Source organism: Lepus europaeus, chromosome 6 (genome assembly GCF_033115175.1).
Source record: "Lepus europaeus isolate LE1 chromosome 6, mLepTim1.pri, whole genome shotgun sequence".
NCBI lineage: Eukaryota > Metazoa > Chordata > Mammalia > Lagomorpha > Leporidae > Lepus > Lepus europaeus.
The window spans coordinates 108,342,333-108,365,135 of record NC_084832.1 but is presented as its reverse complement, the minus strand read 5'-3'; the positions used below and the strand labels follow the sequence as shown (position 1 = coordinate 108,365,135).

General features: G+C 37.3%; 1 protein-coding gene across 4 annotated transcripts in view; it reads left to right on the top strand.

Annotated features, from left to right (window-relative positions):
* EPS8 (EGFR pathway substrate 8, signaling adaptor) overlaps positions 1-22,803 on the top strand; it is a 205,277-nt gene that overhangs the window by 151,420 nt on the left and 31,054 nt on the right. For all 4 annotated transcript variants that reach the window (XM_062194883.1, XM_062194885.1, XM_062194882.1 and 1 more), the window contains 7 exons: positions 2,150-2,223; positions 4,517-4,643; positions 6,657-6,745; positions 7,111-7,185; positions 10,103-10,251; positions 14,355-14,538; positions 18,964-19,094. In XM_062194883.1, coding sequence (XP_062050867.1) covers positions 2,150-2,223; positions 4,517-4,643; positions 6,657-6,745; positions 7,111-7,185; positions 10,103-10,251; positions 14,355-14,538; positions 18,964-19,094 — 829 coding nt within the window. The remainder of the gene's footprint in view (positions 1-2,149; positions 2,224-4,516; positions 4,644-6,656; positions 6,746-7,110; positions 7,186-10,102; positions 10,252-14,354; positions 14,539-18,963; positions 19,095-22,803) is intronic.

Genomic DNA, 22,803 nt, shown 5'->3' with positions numbered 1-22,803 from the left:
TGCCATGTAACCTTGGAAAGTCAGGTCTCTAATCTTCAGCCTCATTTGTAAAGTGGGGATAAGAACTCATGAGTTGCTGTGAATCCAAAAACCAATAATGATTTATAGTTCTCATTAGCCACATTCTGATTTTTTTTTTTGGAATTGCTTTCTATTTTATTTAGTTTTATTATATTCTGAAAGATAATTTTGGAGCTTTACATGTAAGCCTAGCCACCAAAATAAAATAGAGATCTTCTAAACTTCTAACTTTCAAAAATGAAGTAACAGAATTATCTACTTTAAAACAATTTCTAATTTCTAAAAGTGATTAAGCTACAGATTGATATTATATTATTTTAATTCTAAATGAAAAATAATGTAAATAATAAACATGGATCTGATTTGAATAAAGATTTTAAAATAGTAAAAAAAACAATTTCTATTTTCAAGGATTATATATGCATTCATTGAACCAGTTGATATTTAAAAACTAAGGAGCAATTTAGAATGTGTTCTACTTTGTTTAACTTAACAGTATTTTTGTTGTTATTTCTACAGACAGGGGTCTGGATTTTCTGGGTTGTTGTTTGGTGGTTTTTTTGAGAGGTCAAAATGATCTTTCCTGAATGGTAGGGGATAAGACATCTTAGGTTTACAGACATTCTTAACAAACTGATAAAAACAGGTTGAACCTAAAATGATTTACAAGAGTTTGTCCCAGGGGGGTTCTGAACCCTCCCCCTCCAATGCTGTGTAAAATACTGTGGTAGTGTCATTTACTTAAATTACAGTGATGTAAAGTTTTTCAAAACTTCTGATTTGCTCCTAGGCCAGATAGAACACGATCTGTCAGAAGAGGCTCTGTCTGGCTCCAGGCAGTTTTGAATTGGAAAGGCCCTCTCCTCCCTAAGGCCCTGGCTGTCTCAGGCTGCACAGCTGTTTGTGCTGCTGATACAGAAGTGATCTCTGCAGAAAGTGGCAGTGGCCCTGGGTCCCAGTAGTTTCAGACCTGATAGAGTCCTAAAAACACCTTATTTTGTGCTTCCTCTGCCCTCCAGATAATATTTTGGTATCTATCTGAAGTTTTGATTAGCTATCATTTAATTTCAACTTACTGGTTTCTACAGTACCCTACAGTGAGGTAGCAGCTTAACCATGTGTGAAACAGCAGCTAACTGGCAAGATTTCATGCATATAAATTTTGATCATCTTAAGGTATTTAATAGTCACTAATTAAGTTTCATCAGACTCAATGCTTTATTTTTTTTCTTTCTCTCTTTTTTCTTTCTCCTTTTTTTTTTGGCAAGTATTCCATTTAGAGCAGGTATAGCAACACAGAGCTTTCAGTTTTTCACAGTTCTCTGTATTGAACATTATGAGCCATGCTGATATATTTTGATTTATACTTCCGTTCATGGTGACGTATTCCTCTTGTTCTCTCCGGTGCATTTTAAAATGCCATCTACCATAAAGTATTTGCACCAGATATCTGTGTTTGTTGGTAAACTACTTCACGCCAGGAGGGAGCTCATGGTAATGACCTCATGATTAACGTGACACTCTAGCCACCTGAGCAATGTCAATGCCTTGTGTTCTCTTGAGTAATTTGTTCTTCACTTGCAAATTCTTATAGGCATTTCTGCTTTTAAGGAGTGCAGCTTAAAGTTGAGCCCAACATTGAACTTTTTAAGCTTAATTACAACTAGAATTTTAAAAAGCATTCTAACATCCAAATGTGCAACACTTTCTTTTCATCAGTGTTGGAATGTATGAAAACTTAGCTTAGCTGCATTAGAACTTAGTTGGATGTTTTTTTGAGAAACAGGTGCTTAAATGCAGGTTTATATTCTTGTGTAGAAATTAAAGGATGCTAAGAGTTGGTTCCACTAGGAGCTGATACCGGGAAGTGAAAAAACAGAGGATCATTGCAGGGTCAGTACACATTGTACTAAAATGGAGAGGCAATCCTTCCCCTCCACGCAGTGCTTCTGCCTGTGGTGGCAAGGACTCATTGTGTGGATTTTGAGTCCTGTTTTGATTTGTGTATCCAGTGCAGGTATTTCTTTTCCAGATGGCACTCTTTCCTCCATACATTTTCATGTTTTCATGTCCTCTATTGGAATTGTTTGAAGTAATGGTTGAAAGATTTCTGATTCTTCTTCTTTAGTTGAGAAACCAAGGCACTATCATGAGCAGGAAGAAACACCCGAGATGATGGCGGCAAGGATTGACAGAGAGGTGGTGAGTGCAACAGTCATTTTTAGATCATTGGCTTCAGATTTATTTATTTTAAAAAACAGAACAACAGAGAAGGAGAGACAGAGGGAGAACTTCCATCCCCTGATTGACTCCTCAAATGGTGAGCCGGGAGCCAGGACTTCATACGGGTCTCCCATAGGGATTGCAAGGCCCAAGCACATAGACCGTCTTTTGCTGCCTTCCGAGGCACATCAGCAAGGAGCTGGACCGGAAGCAGAGCAGCCAGGACTTAAACTGGTACTGCAATACGGGTCTCTGCATTACAGGCTCAGGCTTAATCCTTTGCACCAGAATTCCAGTCCCTGGCCTTTTATTTTTTTCAAGAAGAAAATAAAAATCCACAAGAAAATGAACTTAATTTATATAACAGTGTTTTTTGAATACTGTATTTTCTCTTTCCCATGATAGTTATGTTCTTTAAATCATTGTTTATCCTTAACTATTTTGCCCTTGTGCCCATGTTTAGTGCATGGACTTGGGCTGAGTGAGAAAAACTAATATTTTAACTACTGAATAAAGGAACTTAAGCCGAATTACCATTTTTGAGAGCGAGAGAGTCCAGTTTTCCTTTGTGTATAGTTTGTAATTAATAATTTGAATTTTAAAAATGTATCATTTTTCCATTTATGAAGAATATGTTTAGAGGGGCGAAGTTGTGGAATAACAGGTTAAGCCACTGCCTGCAAAGCTGCTGTTTCATATGGGTGCCAGTTCAATTCCCGGCTGCTCCACTTCCAATTCAGCTCCCTGTTAATGTGCCTGGGAAAGTGGCAAAAGATGGCCAAATTCCTTGGGTCCCTGCACCCACGTGGGAGACACAGAAGAGGCTCCTGGCTTTGACCTTGTGCAGCCCCTGCCTTTACAGCCATTTGGGAAGTAAACCAGTGGATGGAAGATCGCTTTCTCTCTCTAACTTTACCTTTCAAATAAATATATCTTTTAAAAACAATAATTTTTTTAAAAAAAAAGATATATTTTAGAATGCCTGTAAGATAGGTAACATTTTTAAGAATAGATACTTGAAATTCAACACTTTATAAAGGTATACTATATTTATTTTTATTTATCCATAATAAATTACTGGCAGAATGACAATGCACTATGATGTAACAATAGAAAATGATGTTGGCTGGCGCCTCGGCTCAATAGGCTAATCCTCCACCTGTGGCACCGGCACCCCGGGTTCTAGTCCCAGTTGGGGCGCCGGATTCTGTCCTGGTTGCCCCGCTTCCAGGCCAGCTCTCTGCTGTGGCCCAGGAGTGCAATGGAGGATGGCCCAAGTTCTTGAGCCCTGTACCCACATGGGAGACCAGGAGAAACACCTGCCTCCTGCCTTTGGATCAGCACGATGCGCCAGCCGCAGTGCACCGGCTGCAGCAGCCATTGGAGGGTGAACCAACGGAAAAGGGAGACCTTTCTCTCTGTCTCTCTCTCTCTCTCACTGTCCACTCTGCCTGTCAAAAAAAAAAAGAAAGAAAATGATGTTAATATGATACATTTGCTTTTTATATTGCACATACACTTCTTATTTGGGAATACATAAAGGAATTTGAATTCCTTTTGAAGTTAAAATTTGCAGTTTATTTTTTACATTACACTGTTACATGTTATGCTTAGATGTTTAATTAACTCTGATTTCTAGTCTTTTAATTGGAAAATTGTCACATTGTACACGTACTGGTGAAGTCAACTGAGATTGTAGTGTATGAAATACAATTGTTCCAATGGTCCTTGAGATCAGAATGCATTATTAGTTTGTTATGCCATTTAGAAATGCTTATTAATGCCTATATTGCAGATTAGCTATTGTGTATTAAGTTATCACACAATTCTCTATACCTTTAATTCCAAGAAATTGTCAGTGCTTTGTTGGGACATTTATTAAGAAAACAAAAATGTTTGGTGCTCTTTTAACAAAATGTTTTTTAGAATTTTTTTTTCTCCTCACTTTGAGTGGGAGAACACTAGGAGAAAATTAGAGTAATTGAAAATCATTAATAATCTGAGTAGATATTGTGAATGCTTTCTTGATGGCATTGATAATAGAGCAAAACTAAGCTAGAGAAAAATGTAAATGTCAGAATTATCCATGGGTATATTTAATGTAATGCTTTTTCTTAGAATTAGTCATAAACCCTAAATTTGTATGTGGAGGTTGTTTTTTTTTTTCTGTTTGGAAAAATACGTTATGTTCATTATTGATTAACAGTATATAGCTAAAGTAAAAAATTGTTTTGTTTTATCTAATATTTTACTGTATAATTTTTAATTCCAGCAAATCTTAAATCACATCTTGGATGACATTGAATTTTTTATCACAAAACTCCAAAAAGCAGCAGAAGCATTTTCTGAGCTTTCCAGAAGAAAGAAAACTAAGAAAAGTAAAAAGAAAGGACCAGGAGGTAAGGTGGACTTTCTTTTTTTGATCATTTAATTATTTTTAATTTTTGAGATGCCACATTTTTAATTTACATTATCGTCCAAGGCCTAATAGCTCAACTAAATAAAAAGGACAAGAAATAAAAAGTAAGAAGGCCACAGTCCAGCAGGAAAGTAGGCCAGAGCTATAAACAATAATCAAATGAAAAAATGTTTAACTTTAATCATGTAAATTTTAGAATAGTCACAAAATTGTTAATACTATCACAGTATATATTTACTGGCAATTTTTCTGACAAATATATACAGCAAAGTTTAACAAAACACTGTATTTACAGGAAAACTGATGAACACACACAAAAAGATTTTCTTAATCCTCTAAAGACTGTTCAGAACTCCAGTGCTAAGCAGTTTCTGTCTTTGTAAGCTGTTCAGCAAAACTCCATTCACTTTGGGCCAAGGTCCATTTTTCAGTTTTGGGGTAGCACCAGAGGTTTAGGGAGTTCTCCAGCGAGCCCAAGGAAGGGTTCATTGTGGTTTGAGATTGCCTGTGGTAGACAAAGACCCTAGTACATTTTACCTGTCACTGACACTCTGGGATTCATGTGGTAGCCATCTGTTGATAGCTTTCATCAATTATGAAATTAGTCTCTATTAAGGAAAGCTGTAAATCTGTTCTTCTCATATTTAGATTTATTTTATTATAAACATAGAACTTTATTATGTTGCTAAGTAAGAGTTGTTTTTTCTCATTAAAATATTATAAAGTGTCAATGGATGTAAATTTTTAATCATAAATGTCTGAGTATTGCATCCACATGCATAGTCGCATACAAGCAGTTTTGAAGTATACTGCAGTACAGCTGTTTTAAGTGGCCTCAACATTTATAAAATTATAAAAACAGAAGTAATGTTTATACTGCTTCTGGGAAAATGGTAAAGATTGAAGTACATAAAAGAGAAGTAAATAAATATCTCTTCCATGACAGATGACACTTCAGTCTTCCTCCATCTTGTATCTGTAAAAGAAGCATCTGACCTTTAGCTGTATCTTCTAAATGTGTGTCTGAAATTAGTCCATATAGTCTGAAATTAGACATTATTGCTTCCTGAAATCTCAAACCATTTATTACTCCCCCATTCATTATAAAGAGTATATTGTCTTCTTGTTACATAGGTTCAAAACCATATATTCTTCTCTGACTCCATTCTTTACCTAATAGACAATGTCAATTTTATTTTCTCAATGTCTCCTCTACCTAGTTATTTCCCTTTTCCTTTTTGTAACCAGCATATAGTTCTTTCTATCTTCATATTAGGCAGCTTCCTGCTTCCACTCTTCCATGCTTTGAGAATATTCTTACAAAGTTCTAAGTCACCCTCTTCATTCTGTATGCTGCTATAAAGCATGTTAGCTCTATGTTACATCAGTTTAAGTCTAGCATCACACTCTGACAATCAAGGTCATCTAAAATCTAATCTTTATGTATGCCTCCATTCTGTTATCTCTCTGCTTTTCTGTTTATTGTTTCATGTACATGCAGTTTCCTTTTTCCATGTTTTTAACTTATGCTGCTTTTGTCCAGCAATGATGCTTTTCTCACCCAGTTGCCCTGAAGCAAACTTTGCAAATACCATCCTAAAAGCTGCTTTCCCCAGGAAGTACCTTTTAGGTCTGTATTTCCCCATCCCCCAACCACTGCAGTCCCTTCTCCTAACACTTAGTTGGCAGTTCTGTTATTTATCTGATTCATGTCTTTAATTAGATTTTTCAGGCCCTTGAGAGTGTAACTCATTCACTTTTATAGTCTTCTCAATGATAAGCACAATCACTGGCACGAGGATGGGCTACAGTATGTATTTATAGAATTGCATGAGTAATTGATAGTCTCATAGAGGAAATCATTTGAAACTTTAGATCTAATCCTTACTTTGTGGATGCCTGGTATGACCATAAAATTTTACAGGCATAAATGTGATTATAGTTTTTTCACTTAATAACTCCCATGTATCCCTCCTCTCATTTATTTCAATAGAGGGTGTCTTAACACTGAGGGCAAAACCCCCACCTCCTGATGAATTTGTTGACTGTTTCCAGAAATTTAAACATGGATTTAACCTTCTGGTAAGTGAAATTTATTTATATAGAAATAGAAGAAATAAATGAAAAAGAGCAAATTCTAGCCAAGATGCTCCTGATTAAATTAAGAAATAGCTTTTATGCATCTTTTGGTGTGTATTTTTGATGTGTCTTTATTTAAAATAACAGATAGTAAAATATTTCCAGGAGACTTGGTAAGAAAGCAAAAAACAAGAACTCCTATTTTTCTTAAAACTCACTTCTCTTTATCTCTCTTGGCCCATGCTGATGAATACATGGAAATAAAACTGATAGGAAAATATATTCTTGAAGGGTCTATTTTGGATCTTTTAGAGTGTCTGTGTTTTGCTCAATTATATCATCATCATATTGTTTTCTTAATGTTACAGGCCAAATTGAAGTCTCACATCCAAAACCCCAGTGCTGCAGATTTGGTTCATTTTCTGTTTACTCCTTTGAATATGGTGAGATTTTCTTGACTTAGTAAAGTAATCATTCTGGGTAGGTTTTAACCCCAAGTGTCTTTATTAATTTATAGAAAGTTTTCTTCATTTCCTTGTGTGGGTGCTAATTCTCTTGCTATCTGTGCAAACACTGAGAATGTGAAATTTGAATGTTTAAAAGAACCTTAGAAATCGTTTCATTCAAATACCTTGTTTTACAGATGAGGAAACTAGTATCCTTAGAAAACTAGGGAGATACAAAGAAAAAAAAAGAGTTATGGGGTACTAGCGTTTCATTATACACGAGTATATAATATATTGATATTGTGACTTGGATAATACAGACAGCTTTCTCTTTCTCACATAGGTTAGTCATGAGGAATGCAGTGCTGGGTGGATGGCTTTGTTCCATGAATTATCAGAGACTCATACTCTTTTCATTAGCAGTTCTTCCATTTCCTAAATGGTCTCCAGTTTAATTGTTTATTCAATTATGTATTTATCCAGCAAATACTAATTGAGAGCTTTACATGTGCTTGGCATTATAACAGCTCATCAGGAACAAGGCGGTCAAAAATGTTATGCTCTTGGAGTTTACTTCATAATGTGGGGGCCAGTCAGTAAGCTAAATGAGTGTATACATAATACAGTTTTCTAAAGATTAAATGCTATGTGGAAAATAGAGTAGGAAGGAGAACAGCGAGTACTGCCAGGTGTGTGTGTGTGTGGTATGGCTGCATAAAGGGAAATCTCACTGAGAAAATGTCATTGGAGAAAAGACATGAGGAATTAGTCATACTGATTTCTAAAGGAAGAGAATTCCAGACAGAGGATAGCTAATTCAAATGCTCTGAGTGTTAATACACAAAGCGTGTTCTTGTAATTAGTGGCTGTTATGATCTGAACAAAATAATAAAGTAAAGATTAAAAGAATATGAGACTGTCAAGGTAACAAGAGGACACATCTCTTTGATCCTTTAGGGAATTTTAAGGCCTTTGACAATTTGATTAGAAGAAAAGGGTTATTCTGACTACGATGTGGAAATGTGTGAGGGAAGGTGGGAATTTGGTAGAGTGGTTAAGAAGCTGCTTGGATACCCGTATCCCATATCAGAGTGCCTGGGCTCGAGTCCTGCCTGTAGGACTCAGAAATTAAAAATTGCTGTACCAGGTAGCAGGTTCCTTTATCTGCCATTCTCTCTTTCATGTATTTTCATTTATTCCGCTAAGACTGTCTCCTGTACTGTCAAATTCAAGTAAGTCTTATTCCAAGTGCTCAAGTGAGGGGACACTGAAAAAAAAACCCCATAGATTATAAAGTAATAAGTTACAAATATGTAAGAATTGTTTTTAGGACACTGGGTGCAGGATATGGACCATTGGAGTCATACTATGGTTAGGAAGAAGTAGTACCTGCGTATTGTTCTGAGTGATGGATGAGCATCCTGGGGACTGGGAATGGTATTTGCAGATAGATCAAGGAACAGCATCACCAGCTGACAAGACCTGTGTGGCAGGAGGGAAATCGACTCTTGGTCTGGAGCCATTCAGAATATCTTCCATCTTGTGCCACATTTATGAGAAAAGGAGATTTTTAGAAAAGGATTCTGGCTTCTGCTTTAGGAGATAACTACCATCGTTAGCTAGGACATAGCTCCTGAGAAGTAGATTTGGAGCGGTTTTTGGTCAACCACTTACTGTCATCTTGCTTATCAGACACTTGCACCTGTTATTTGTTTCAGCTAGTCATTATATTATCACTGTTAAATCAGGACCATTTCCTAGAATTGAATTCTGGGAAAAAATGCCATAGATTCAGGGTATTAATTCTCATTCATCTTTCCCTTCTCCCTGGATATATATATATATATATATATATATATATATATATATATTTGTATATCTGTGTAAACACAGCCACAGACTATGAATGTGAGTCTTGTTTCTGGAACGATATTTTTCTTTTCTTCTTTTATTTTTTTTGACAGGCGGAGTTAGACAGTGAGAGAGAGAGAGACAGAGAGAAAGGTCTTTTTTCCATTGGTTCACCGTCCAAGTGGCCGCTATGGCCGGTATGTTGCGGCCTGCGCACTGCGCTGATCCGAAGCCAGGAGCCAGGTGCTTCCTCCTGGTCTCCCATGTGGGTGCAGGGCCCAAGGACCTGGGCCATCCTCCACTGCACTCCTGGGCCACAGCAGAGAGCTGGACTGGAAGAGGAGCAACCGGGACAGAATCTGGTGCCCCAACTGGGACTAGAACCTGGGGTGCCGGCACCGCAGGTGGAGGATTAGCCTAGTGAGCCGTGGCGCCGGCCCTGGAACGATATTTTTCAAAAGTGGCACAAGAGATGTGCAGGCAGAGATATACAGTTCAATATGAAAAATAGATATGCTAAACCACTTGACTTAGAATTCTCTGCATAGCCACCAGTATTTTCCAGGGCAAGCACAGTTGTGTGCGGGTAATAGGCACATACTATGAAAGGTGTTAAACTGTTGGCTTCCATTTTGAATTTTAAGACACTGTTGGGCTGAACAAGTTGATTTGGCAAAAGTTGTTTATTATCCAGTAGTACATTGTACAACATCAAAATTTATATAAAAAATTGTGTGGGGGAGAGAGAGAGAAAGAGGGAACGGCTAGGCCAAGAGCAAAGCCAGTAGCCTGAAAATCAGTCCAGTTCTCTCATGTGGGTGGCGGGAACTCAGTCACTCTTGAGCCATCATGTACTTCCTCCCAGAGTCTGCGTGAGCAGGGATCTGGAGTCAGGCGCCCAGATCTGACCAGTGTCTTAACCTCTAGGCCAAAAGCCTGCTCCCAAGATTTAATTTGATTAAAAAAAAAATCTGTTTTTGGCATGAGTTTTAATCTACATATTTTGAAAATTACACCAGTAATTGTTATCTGTTTGTTGAAATATGGTTTGTTGTCATTTTAGGTGGTACAGGCAACAGGAGGTCCTGACCTAGCCAGTTCAGTACTGAGTCCTCTCTTGACTAAGGACACGATTGATTTCTTAAGTTACACTGTCAACGCTGAGGAACGGCAGTTGTGGATGTCATTGGGAGAAGCTTGGATGAAAGCCAGGTAAGCACATATGAATTCAGCATTTAATGCCTGTAGTGCTTTTAGGTATGGTGCTTTGCTTATTACATGGATCTAATGAGACATTGATTTAATTTTCTGTATACGAAGGACTAGATCTTGTAGTATGAAAAGACCTAAGCCCTTAAAAAGCTAGACATCTAATGGGAGAGAGAGAAATATATACAATATAAGAAAATGAATGCCATGAGTAGTCATAAATAAATGCTGTTGGTTGACAGTCTGGAATAATAAGGAGGAAGATATAGAGAGGAGGGTAGTTAGATTTCAAAGAAGAGCTGGCATTTAAAATCAAGAATATGGAATACTAGTAGGAATATGTATATATACAACTATGTATACATATACATGCATGCATAGTGTATTTAGTGTTCATACAAACTAGTGTGTGTAAATATATATACTAAATTATATATATATATATATATATATAGAGAGAGAGAGAGAGAGAGAGAGAGAGAGAGAATTTACTTACCATACACTTCACATAGGTAGTCTTGTTATTCTATTACAAAGATGAAGAAAGTGAGACACAGAGAGGTCGAGTATTTTGCCCAAAGCCTCACAACTTGTAAATAAGGAACCTAGGCCATCTGGCTCTAGAGCTGATGTTCATACCTACTTGGCTTAAAACTGTCTTTCAGCAGGATCACTAGGGTTTTTGCAAATGCATAGCAGGGAGAGGGCCTTCCCAGTAGAGGGTGAAGTGTGAGTGAGTGCTTGAAGCAGGAAATTTAAGAGAATGGAATATGAGCAAAGGCATAGTTGCCAGAAGAGGAGCGACATTTAATGAGGCAGACCGAGAAAAGCAGGACTGGATTATGAAGACTTCCACTGCCATTGCAAAGGTTGGATTGTGGCCCTGTGGGTTTTGGAGGGCTGGTAATTTTGTTAACAGGAATGTGATATAATGCTATCAGGTTTTACAAAGATCAACCTGATGGCTGAATCTAGCAAAAACAAGGGCAAAAGTAACTGGAGGTAGAGAGGCTCTTGGAATATTATTGCCATAGTAGAGGTTTATTCTCTTGGACGGGGACATTCAGAGTGGGATTGGGAAGGAAGCGTGGAAATTTTAAGAATTGTGCATTTGGGGCCTGCATTGTGGTACAAAGGGTTAAAATGCCACCTGCAATGCTGGCATCCGCTATGAGTGCTGGTTTGAGTACCAGCTGCTCTACTTCTGATCCGGCTCCCTGCTAATGTGCCTGAGAAAGCAATGGAAGATGGTATAAGTTCTTATGTCTCTGCAACTACATGGGAGACCTGAATGGAGTTCTTAGCTCCTGAGTTTGGCCTAGTCCAGCACTGGCTATTGCAGGCATTTGGGCAGTGAACCATTGGATGAAAGGTCTCTCTTTCTCTTTGTCTCTGTATCTGCCTTTCAAAAAAAAAAAAAACTTTAAAAAAATTTTACATTTGTCAAGGAAGTTATTGTGGAAGACACGTAATAATTGCACTTCTGACATTTGTTGAGCAAGGCAGGCTATAAAAATATTTCTGATTTTATGATATGTGAATAATTTTTATTCTGTTCATTTACCCAACTCTTTTTTTTAACCATTTATTTATTTATTTATTTGAGAGACAGAGTTACAGACAGAAGGAGATACAGAGGTCTTCCATCCACTGGTTCACTCCCAAAATGGCCACAAACAGCCAGCCAATCCAAAGCCAGGAGCTTCTTCCAGGTCTCCCACGTGGGTGCAGGGGCCCAAGCACATGGGCCATCTTCTGCTTTCCTAGAGAGCTGGATTGGAAGAGGAGCAGCCAGGACATGAACTGGCACCCATTTGGGATGCTAGAGCTTCAGGATACTATGGCACAGCTCCGGCCCTCAAGTCTTTACTTCTCTTGTTAGTAGAACATTCAGTATGATAACTTACAAGTTTGTCTTCCTATTTTTTTTTGGAATGGGCTAGTCATAGACCAGTCTATATTTTTTTTCCTTTTCTTTTTCTCCTATTGAAACATATAATAATCATTCCCAAATTTTTTGAACTTTGACAACTGTTTGTACTGGGATATAATTTATACTTTTAGTGGTTCATTAAACAACAAATTCTTTGAAAGCACTGCAGTTGTTGCTTTTGTATTACAATTAATATTTATGTATATTATCTATTTATTAATATATGAAATCCATCCAGATAAGAGCTCTTCAAAAGCTTCATTGAAGCACTTATTATGAATATACTATTCATGGATTTCAAAACTTTTTTGTACTGAAATAAACAATTCCATTTTTTCTACAAACACATCAAAGTATCCTTGATTCATACATATAATTTTCTATACATATAATATATAAACTAATTAAATATATTTCCTTAATATTAGTTTTATACAGGCTATGATTTTATGATAAGCCTTCATGAGCTGTTCTGAATTTTTTTCATATAGCCTACTAAATTAATAAGATCTCATAGTGCCAAAATAGCTAAGGTTCTTTAGTTTCTTGGGGTCTTACCTCAAAATAAGAAAAACCAATGACCATTTGGAAAATTGCATCACAAAAGGAAATGTGGGGTAGAGTGTGTGTGCAGAAATTATGTCATCCCTTGGGATGCCTTAATTTGATATCAGACTACCTGGTTTGAGTCCTGGCTACTCCACTTTCTAAACAGCTTTCTGCTGTTGTGCACCCCGTGAGGTAGCAGGTAATGGCTCAGGCACCTGGACTCCTGCCACTTGCCTGGGACACCCGGATTGAGTTCTGGACTCCTCAGCCTGGCCCAGTCCTGGCTATTTGCAGTTATTTAGGGAGCAAACCAGCAAATGGAAGGTCTGTCCCTTGGTGTGTCTCTGTTTGTCTCTTTCTTCCTTTCAAACTGATGAGAAGTTTTTTAAAAAAGAAAATATGTTAACTGTTAACATGAGAAAAGGGCAATTTCTGACTCTAATTATTATAAATATTAGGAAATGAATGTCCCAATTTAGAAACAAAGATGGAAAGAATCATAAAGGTACATACTAATCTGAATAATGTGAGTCATTTCAGCATTTTAGAAATATAACATGAAGAGTTAAATCTTGTATGGAAAGAGAAAGCACATTTTGACAAAAATGAAGTTAGACTTTCTGTCCTAGTTATTTTTGTGGTTCATGTGTGATTAGGAGCTTGTAGAAGTAAATCTCACTCAGTCATTAGATGATGAATGGATAATGATTATGATTACAGATCAGTTGACCTCACTGATGAAAACCAAGTAGATTCATTTAATTAATAAAATTGGTCATCTGTCTTAGGGGACTTCATAGTTTAAAAGCATATGAACCCCAAGAACATGCTGGTCTGTTTTTCTTTCTTTGTTAAAGGCATAGGAATAGACATACACATGGCACACATGTGCATACACACACACACATATAGACAGAAAGCTCTCCTCCACTGGTTCACTATCCAAAGGCCCACAAGCTAGGGCTGGGTCAAGCCAAAGCTAGGAGGTAAGGACTCAGTCTGGATCTCCCACATGGGATGCAGGGACCCAACTACTTGAACCACTACTTTTGCCTCCCTGGGTTTACACTAGCAGGAAGCTGAAAGTGGAAACCGCTAAGACTAGAACCCAGGCACTCTGAAGTGAGATTTTGGACTCCCAAGCAGCATCTTAATGGCTGGACCAGATATCCTCCCAGGGATATTTTTCTTTGATAGACAGCTGTAATATCAGGGGAATTCATAATGGTGGGAGAGGAGAGAGGGGAAAGATAAGAATCTGAAGCATTTTAGATATTAGAGAAGGTTATACTCTAACTACTATCATACCTGTGCCTTCTCACTTCCCTCCCACACAAATCTTTAAAAAAAAAAAAACCCTACATCCATGTTAAAAAAGTTTGGTTTAGTGGAGAATTGGGGCAGTTTAGGGAAAACAGACCATGCCACAGAATTCAATATTTATTTCATTCCATCAGTGTTACATATTAGTATAAACATGTTTGCTTTCCCTTTTTGGATAACTGGAGGGCAGGCTGGGCGTGTGTTGTTTTTGTTTTGATTTGGCTAGGCATACTGAAGATTATTGTGAGCATGGATACATTTCTTAATATTATTGCTTCCATGACTTCTTGTCCTCCTGCAGAACAGAGTGGCCAAAAGAACAGTTTATTCCCCCCTATGTCCCACGTTTCCGCAATGGTTGGGAGCCACCAATGCTGAACTTCATGGGGGCACCAATGGAGCAAGATCTTTATCAACTGGCTGAGTCCGTGGCAAACGTAGCAGAACATCAGCGCAAACAGGAAATAAAAAGATTATCTACAGAGGTAGTCTTTTAACATCACCTTTCTCAGTGCGATAATCTGTATGTCCTGTTGCAATTCTGAGCATTCCCATTTTGATCTGAAGATTGTTCTAGAATCAATTGACTGAACATTACGCTTTCCCTCTCCCTCTCACCTTTTTGTCATTTTTGTGACGGTCGCTCTGTTCTTCAGCCTATACCATTCTCTCCAGCCTGCCCCTTCTGCCCCTGCTCCCTGGGCCTTGGCAACTTATGTCTCCTTGTGTCATACTTTCCTTGTCAGCAAATATCCCTGGTGCTTTTGGTTGATTTCGTGCTATTTTTCCTCTTCCGTCTTCAGACCTTCAAGACAGTTCTCTAAACCTGGGTCCTGCAAGCCTGTCCCAAGCATCTCTTTCCTGAATGCCCAGATTTTTCTTTTTTGCCTAATTCTAAATTTCCAGAGTCCTGTCAGCCTGGCTAGAGAACCAAAGCTTTTTCTACTAGTCCTCAGGTGCAGATGGTTATTTACAGCCCTAGGACACCTTGAGAAATCTTAACATATGTTATGTCTTTTAAGAATTTAGTAAGCTGAACCATATGAAGTAATGTATTTGGGGAACAAAGGGAAGGAACAAAATTGGACATGTCATCACATCTCTTAAAAATGAGTTTTCTGTGACTCTTTTTCTGGGGAAAAAAATTGAACATTAATTAAAGTTGGTCCAAGCACAAATAGGATGACCATAAATCAGAAGAATGAGGTCTAGCTTGATGAGGAAATAGTAAACAAGGAATAGATCCTCCTAATGTCCTAATTTTTTCCTTTGTTCCATTCCTTGATTTTCAAACATAGCTATATAATGGGGCAAACATGATAGGAGCAAATGAATTGGCAAACCATAGGAAATTATACCCTATGACCACTTTTGAAGAGAAACATGTATAATAATTTCTTAAAGCAGTCCCTCCAAGGGCCAGTGCCATGGCTCACTTGGTTAATCCTACAACTTCAGCGCCGGCATCCCATATGTGTGCTGGTTCTAGTCCCGGTTGCTACTCTTCCAGTCCAGCTCTCTCCTGTGGCCAAGGAGGGCAGTGAAGGATGGCCCAGGTGCTTGGGCACCTGTACCCACATGGGAGACCAGGAGGAAGCACCTGGTTCCTGGCTTCGGATTGGCACAGTGCCAGCCGTAGCAGCCATTTGGGGAGTGAACCAATGGAATGAAGACCGTTCTCTCTCTCTCTCTCTCACTGTCTAACTCTATCTGTCAAATAAAAAAAAAAATTAAAAAAAAAAAAAAACTTTGAAAAGAAAAAGAAAAAAATAGTCCCTTCCAGACTCTATTCTTTATACATTAATACTATTGTAGCAGTTTGGTTAAATTCCTGAAATTTTCAAAGTCAGACAAATGTACTGCTTTGAAATAGGTTATTTTCTTTGTATTGTCTCCCCTCTGACTGCATCTCAGGAAGAGGTGGATTTTGTGCTTGCCCTTTCCTCTGTATGTGAGTAGTTAAGATGACCTCACTGCTTTGGGCCTTGGTTGGCACGCAGGTGTCCTTGCCTGTATTTTATAGACCTCATCACTATGAGTTTTCTTTCCATTCAGAGGAGAACTTTTCTAGAAGGAAAAAAACAGATGTAATCAGGCATGAAATTATGATACACTTGCCGTTCCTATAGTTACAGCTGACTGTTTTCAAGTCATAAAATTTCCAGTAGTAGTCTTCATATCTTAAATAGATAATATGCTCAGATTTTATTATGTATTCCTCAGAAATTCACTTTTGTGAGTTCTTTTTTCAGTTTGTGTACTTAAGGAAAGAGCACTATGTTTTGGTCTTCCAGGTTATAAATTTGTCTACTCTTCACTGTATAAGTAATTTAAAAAAATATTGAGAACCCTTCCTTGTAATGAGTTATCATTTTCCTGTTGTAAAGCATTTTCCATTATGTAGCTCAGGTGCATTCAGAGGTTTAAAAAAAAAAAAAAAAAAAAAGAAATGAAAAATGCCTGCTAACGATTCTAGGGGATTTTATACCTTGAGATTTTTTTTTGGAAAAGAGGATAAGTAATGGCGATGTACAATGCACAAAAAATGTAATAATTCCTAGAAGAGAGATTTTATTGTACTCTATTGCTACTATAATAAATACATTTACGACAAGACTTGGGCAATTCAGGATCTGGTGATTTTTGTGTGTAATTGAAAGGCAGTGGGTGATGTGACTGACAGGTGTGGGTGGCAGTACTCAGCCACCGTACTTCCTCTGAACCAGGCGTGGCCCTGAGCAAGGCTGTGTAGTCATCACACTTATTCATCACTGTGGTTGCTCTTCTCCCTCCCTTCTCTCCAGTCACTCCCAGTACCCTGTGAATTCCTACTAACTGACCTCACTCTGTTATGTTCAGAGCTGGGCAAAAGGTGTGAGTGAATAGAAGTTTCTTGCATTCCTCCCTTTAGATCAGCCTTTAATAAAAAAAAATTAGATCAAATTTAGTTTCCTGTGCTAAAATTTGCTAATTGAATTTAATGCTTCTGCTCTCTCACAGGGAAGTGATAAACTGAATTAATCGAACTCAGATATTTAAATGACTGAAAATTATTTATGTTGCGTGAATTGTAGCATCTTGGTGTATATTCTAAATATAATATGGGTATATATAACATATATTATGTAATATATATAATAATAATATACTGTGGGTATTTTGGCATTAACACTGGCCAAATATGATGGCAGCATCCCATATGGGTGATGCCCCACGTACTTTGTCTATGTTTAAACTCAACCCTTCTCCTGCTACCTTTAGTAATCATGCATTTACAACTTTTCCAAAACATCCCAATTTCAAATATTTTCCCTAGTAAATCTATAAACAATTGAAATTTCCCAGAAATTCCAGTGCCTCATTGTTTATCATGCTTCTCTCATACTTAATTTTACCTAAAAAAGCAATATGAAAATCTTTAGGTAATGTTTCTATTTTTTCCCACCCAATCTGAGTGTTTACTCTCTATAGCTTTAAAACTATGGTGCTCAATGGGACCCACAGTTTCCAGCTCCCCCTATTGTAACACCTGGCCTGGTAGGTAGGTCAAGTTTGGCTGGTACTATCAGGAAAAAAAAAAAAAAGACTCCAGTCTTATTTTATCCTGAACTCTTTTACTCTCAAAATCAATGTATTTGTGACTTCTGTGTTTTCCTTAGTAGCAAGTCTGATAATAGTGCTTCCATTTAAAAAAATAAAAATAATGTTTTGTGTACAATTTTAAAATGAGAAAAATGAGATGGTGGTATAATTTTATTTTTAATAGGTTGCTAAAATTATTTATTAATTTTTTAAAGATTTATTTATTTTGAGAGTCAGAGTTAGTAACAGTGAGAGAGGGAGAGACAGAGAGAAAGGTCTTCCATCTGCTGGTTTATTCCCCAGATAGCTACAATGGCCCAGGCTAGGCCAGGCTAAAGCCAGGACCCAAGACACAGGAGCTTCCTACAGGTCTCCCACATGGGTACAAGGGTCCAAGCACTTGATCAGTCCTCTGCTGCTTTCCCAGGTACATCAGCTGGGAGCTGGATCAGAAATAGAGCAGCCAGGACTCAAACCAGCACCCATATGGGATGCTGTCATCACAGGAGTTTCTTTACCTGCTACATCATGATGCCGGGCCCTAGTTTACATTTGCTAACAGACTATGCTTCGTATTTCCACATCATCAAATTTTTATTTGAAAAAATTTAAATTATTTTAAAAATTGACACATAAAAATTATATGTTTTTATGAGGTACCATGTGATGTTTTGGTATATGTACACATTTTATAATGTTCAGATCAGGAGCAATATATCCGTCTTCTCAAACATTTATCATTTCTTTATGCTGAAAACATTCAAAATTTATTTTTCTAGTTTGTCTGAAGTACGTACTACATTATCATTATTGATAGTGACCCTATTTACACCAGAACAGCAGAACTTATTGCTCCTGTTTAGTTGTAACTTGGTAAAGCTGTTGACCAGCTTTTCACCATCCCTCATTCCCCCCCTTAAGGTGATTTTTCATGTGACACTGTTGACTTGGTAGAATAGTGAAGGTGTGTTCTTCAGAGAGAGCAAGAGTTAAAGGCTTTGCTTCCCAACACTCTTTATTTTATATAGCTGATAAAGTCTTTCTAATACCAAAGCCATGTATTATTGAAATTCCTATTGAAGAGATGTGTTGCTTTTATGTTTGGTTATTATCAGAATTCAAATTTAGCCTTTGCACTAATGACTTTTCTTATTATAAGTATGCCGTGGTCTAAATGTATCCTTCTCATTTGATAAGTTATTAACATAATGGCCAGCCACTTAAAAATGGAAGCTGATGACAGGGTGGTAGAAGGTTTTTGTTGACAGAGGAATACTCCTTCAGGTGGTCATTGGCGGCTCGTGACTCCATCTTGCTCTGTCTTTCAGCACTCCAGTGGATCAGAATACTCTCCTGATGCATACACATACAACAGCAACATGTACACGAGAGGGCCTCATCTGGACCAAGGGGAAGCTGCTGTTGCATATAAGCCAACTCCCAACCGCCATGTAGATAGGTAACGTTTAATGGGTACCATTTGCAGCACTATAGTTTTCTGTCCCTCATTTAACGCTGATATAGTGACGGGGCCTAAATCGCATTCTACTACTCTGCACTTTTCATCAGCAAGTATACAGAACTGGTTTTGATGAACAACAAAAGTTATCTGGATTTTCAGTCTATAATTCTCACATGGTGCCAATGCCTTTTGGGGATTTTCTCTTTCTTAAAACTTACTTTTGACAAAAATCTGTGCATTAAGAAGAAAGAAGAGGGGCCGTCACTATGATGTGGTGAGTAAAGCTGCTGCCTGCAGTGCTGGCATCCCATATGAGTGCCGGTTTGAGTCCCAGCTGCTCCACTTCCAATCCAGCTCTCTGCTATGGCCCGGGAAAGCAGTGAAAGATGGCCCAGGTCCTTGGGCCCCTGCGCTCATGTGGGAGACCTAGAGGAAGCTCCTGGCTTCAGATAGGGGTAACTCCGGCTGTTGCGGTCATCTGAGGAGTGAACCAGTGGATGGAAGACCGACCTCTGTCTCTCTCTGCCTCTCCCTCTATGTGACTTCCTTTCAGATAAATAAATCTTTAAAAAAAAAATAAAGAAAAAGCAATTAACTTGAAATTATCAGTGTATACCAGATGGTCTCTAAGGATCTTTCCATTTCTGTAACTTTTAAAGGAAACAATTTCCATCTTTCTCTTACCCAACAAAAATAGACAACCTTTCTTTAGATAGAAATATATCAACTAAATATTTGCAGTCAAGGCCTTATTCTGTAATTGCCATTTCCTCTTATATTTTATCTTTACTTTCCAGTTTTACATCTCATTCATTTTCCTGTGTTTTTACTCTTAAAAAACTTAACATGGTAGAGGTGGAGAATTGGGATGGAGAAGAAATAAAATAATAGGAATAATTTCTCTCTAGTTCTCTCCCTCTCTCTCGCTCTCTCTCTATTTCTATCCCTCTCTCCATCTCTCCCTCTTCCTCTGTCTTTCTAGAAAGTTAAGTTTACAAGAAGGTCAACCCATATACAAAAAACAAATGGAGGTGGATTATTGGTAGCAAGGATATAGAAGCATAGTCTTTCAGATGAACTGGAGTAGAGAAACTGCCCTAGTAATTTCTTACCTCATAGCCTATCTTGTCATGAATGTTACATGCCCTTTGTTTTCAATATACTTGTAATATAATCTGAAGCAGATGGAATTTAAATGTTTTGTTCTTTGTCAGGGATGATGACAGAGATAATACTTTGGTCGTTGGTGTGGTCACTATGTGGATTACTCTCAGGGCACTACTGACATATTGAGAACAAAGAAAAGTCAGCAATGAGAAATATATTTTTAAAATGCAAATGTCTGAAATAATTTTTAATTAGAATGTCTTTTAGTAGATACAGGTGAAAATCAATTTTGAATCTTAAGCATTACTTCATTGCAATTCTTCTTGACTAACTCCCTGCACGTCCAGATATTTTCTTTCTTGCATTCAGTGTTGGATGCAAAGATTCTGGAAATTATTTCATTTTAGTATTTTTTACATTTTCTTTTTGTCTTGTCACTTCAGTAAATCAGGATGATTTTCCACAGCAAAGTAGCTAGAAAACCATTTGAGTGCATTTCTCATGGATGCCCAGATTTATAATATATATTTCTACCAGAAAACTTTTATCGTGTTCCATTGTTAAGACCTTAATAGTATATCATGAACAGTAAGTGTAGATTTACTGGATTGATTGAGTGAAAGATGGAAGAAGTACATGAACATGCATGCAACATTTCAGAGTCACTGCTTCCCTGTCCTGCACCCAGAAATCAGTAAGGTCTAGCATCACTGATGTGATAACTTGGCTTAGCCGCTGGAGGGGAAGATTGACAGCCACCTAGAGTTCTGGTATTCTGTAGATGATTTGTCATCATTATGCTAAAAACTGCACAAGTTCTGGGTTAATCTGAAATACACAGAGGTTTGGAATTATAACAATAATGGTAATGTTAATAACTATTTTTTCTTCTTCTTGCATTCTACCACATGACAGGAGTATAGAATGCAGTAGGTACCAAGTGAAGTATATTCCCTATTCAGTGAACTTACCATGTCATCAAGGAGACCATCTGTTGAATTTAGATCCCTCACCTTTGAGTGATTACAGTTTGCTGCATTTTAGGTGCAATTAGTCTCTTGGAGAAGTTTCAGAATATTGTTGTCTACATATCTGCCCTGCATCAATTGACGTGTCTGTTGTTCCTGGTTAGAAATAGAGACTCTGTCATTGAAACATTCTGGATGTCTTAAGAAACTTTAGTACATCAGAGAAATTACAAACTGTGTCATTTTTTTCCAATTGACACCTAGTGTCAGTGTCATATCCAAGGTTATAGAGGGTAAGAAACCACTACAAAGATTTGCAATTCTAAAGTACTTAATGAGTGCATGCTGGGTAACTACCTGTGAGGCATCCAAGATGGCAAAGACTTCAAAGACAGCTGCAGCACACTTTTCTTTTTATCTCACCCACTCAGATCGCTAGAGGCAGGTAATCATTCTCTTGGTTATTGTACACTCAGCTCTCCATTATTAGTTGTGATTCGTTTCCAGATCACAGGAGAGAACGTGGGGGAAGAGAGAAAGACAGAAAATTGAAGTTACTCTTCTCCTAACTTTTGGGGTCATTGAACCTCTTATCTCCCAAATGAAATTTAATGGCATGTGTATATGTAAAGTAGATAAAAGCAGAGCTTGTCCAGTGGGGTAGGAGGAACAGGAAACCCACAGAAAACAGTTTTTAAATTATTACTGTTAATAGTGCATATCTAAAATTGGTAGGAAAAGGAAATTACATCCATAAAATTATAATATATTCATTAACAGTAATTGTTATTTATTAATATAAACAGTTTATTAATAGTAATTATATACATATACATATGTGTGTGTATATATATATACACACACACATATAAATAAAATATCTTAAAGGTAACCAATAGATAGCACATCTTTCAGGTCATCTTTTTTCTTTGTCTTCATCCCCCATCTCCTGTGGAGTTACTATAGAAGAGGTAGTACATACCTGTGTACTTAGGATGACCAAATGCATTGCCTTGCAACTATCCTGCAGGCCCTGTTGTAACTCAGCATTCTAGAGAACTTAGTAGACAGCAGAAAGAATGGTCGCTGCACAAGGGTAGGATGACCAACGTCCTATCTCTTTATGCTTTTTCTTTTGAAGAGATGTATGAGGAAATGTGGGAAGATAAATGGAGAAGATTAGGGAGTAAAATTGATAAAGAAGAATGAAGTTACCTATTATTGCAATAGATGAAAAATATATTTTAATGAATCAAGTTTTATTGTGTTATGTAGTTTTTAAATTGTGTTTTAAAATCTCAATATTCATTTAGTGATGAAAAGAGGTATGTGGTTTTTAAGAATTTTTTTAAAGATTATTTTTTTATTGAGGTCTTTACTAATTACATACTGAAGTGATCTTCTGTATATAAAGAGAATTGGAAATGAAAAAAAAAAACAACCTGGTGTTAAAATGGAAATGGCATAGAAAATTAATTAATTTGAAAAAAAATTATGTAGGATCTCTGTCTTTAATGTGCTGTACATTGCTATTTAATGCTATAATTAGTAATCCAATGTAGTTTTTTCACTTTATGTTGCTATATGGGCAAAATGTTGAAATCTTTACCTAATATATACTAAACTGATCT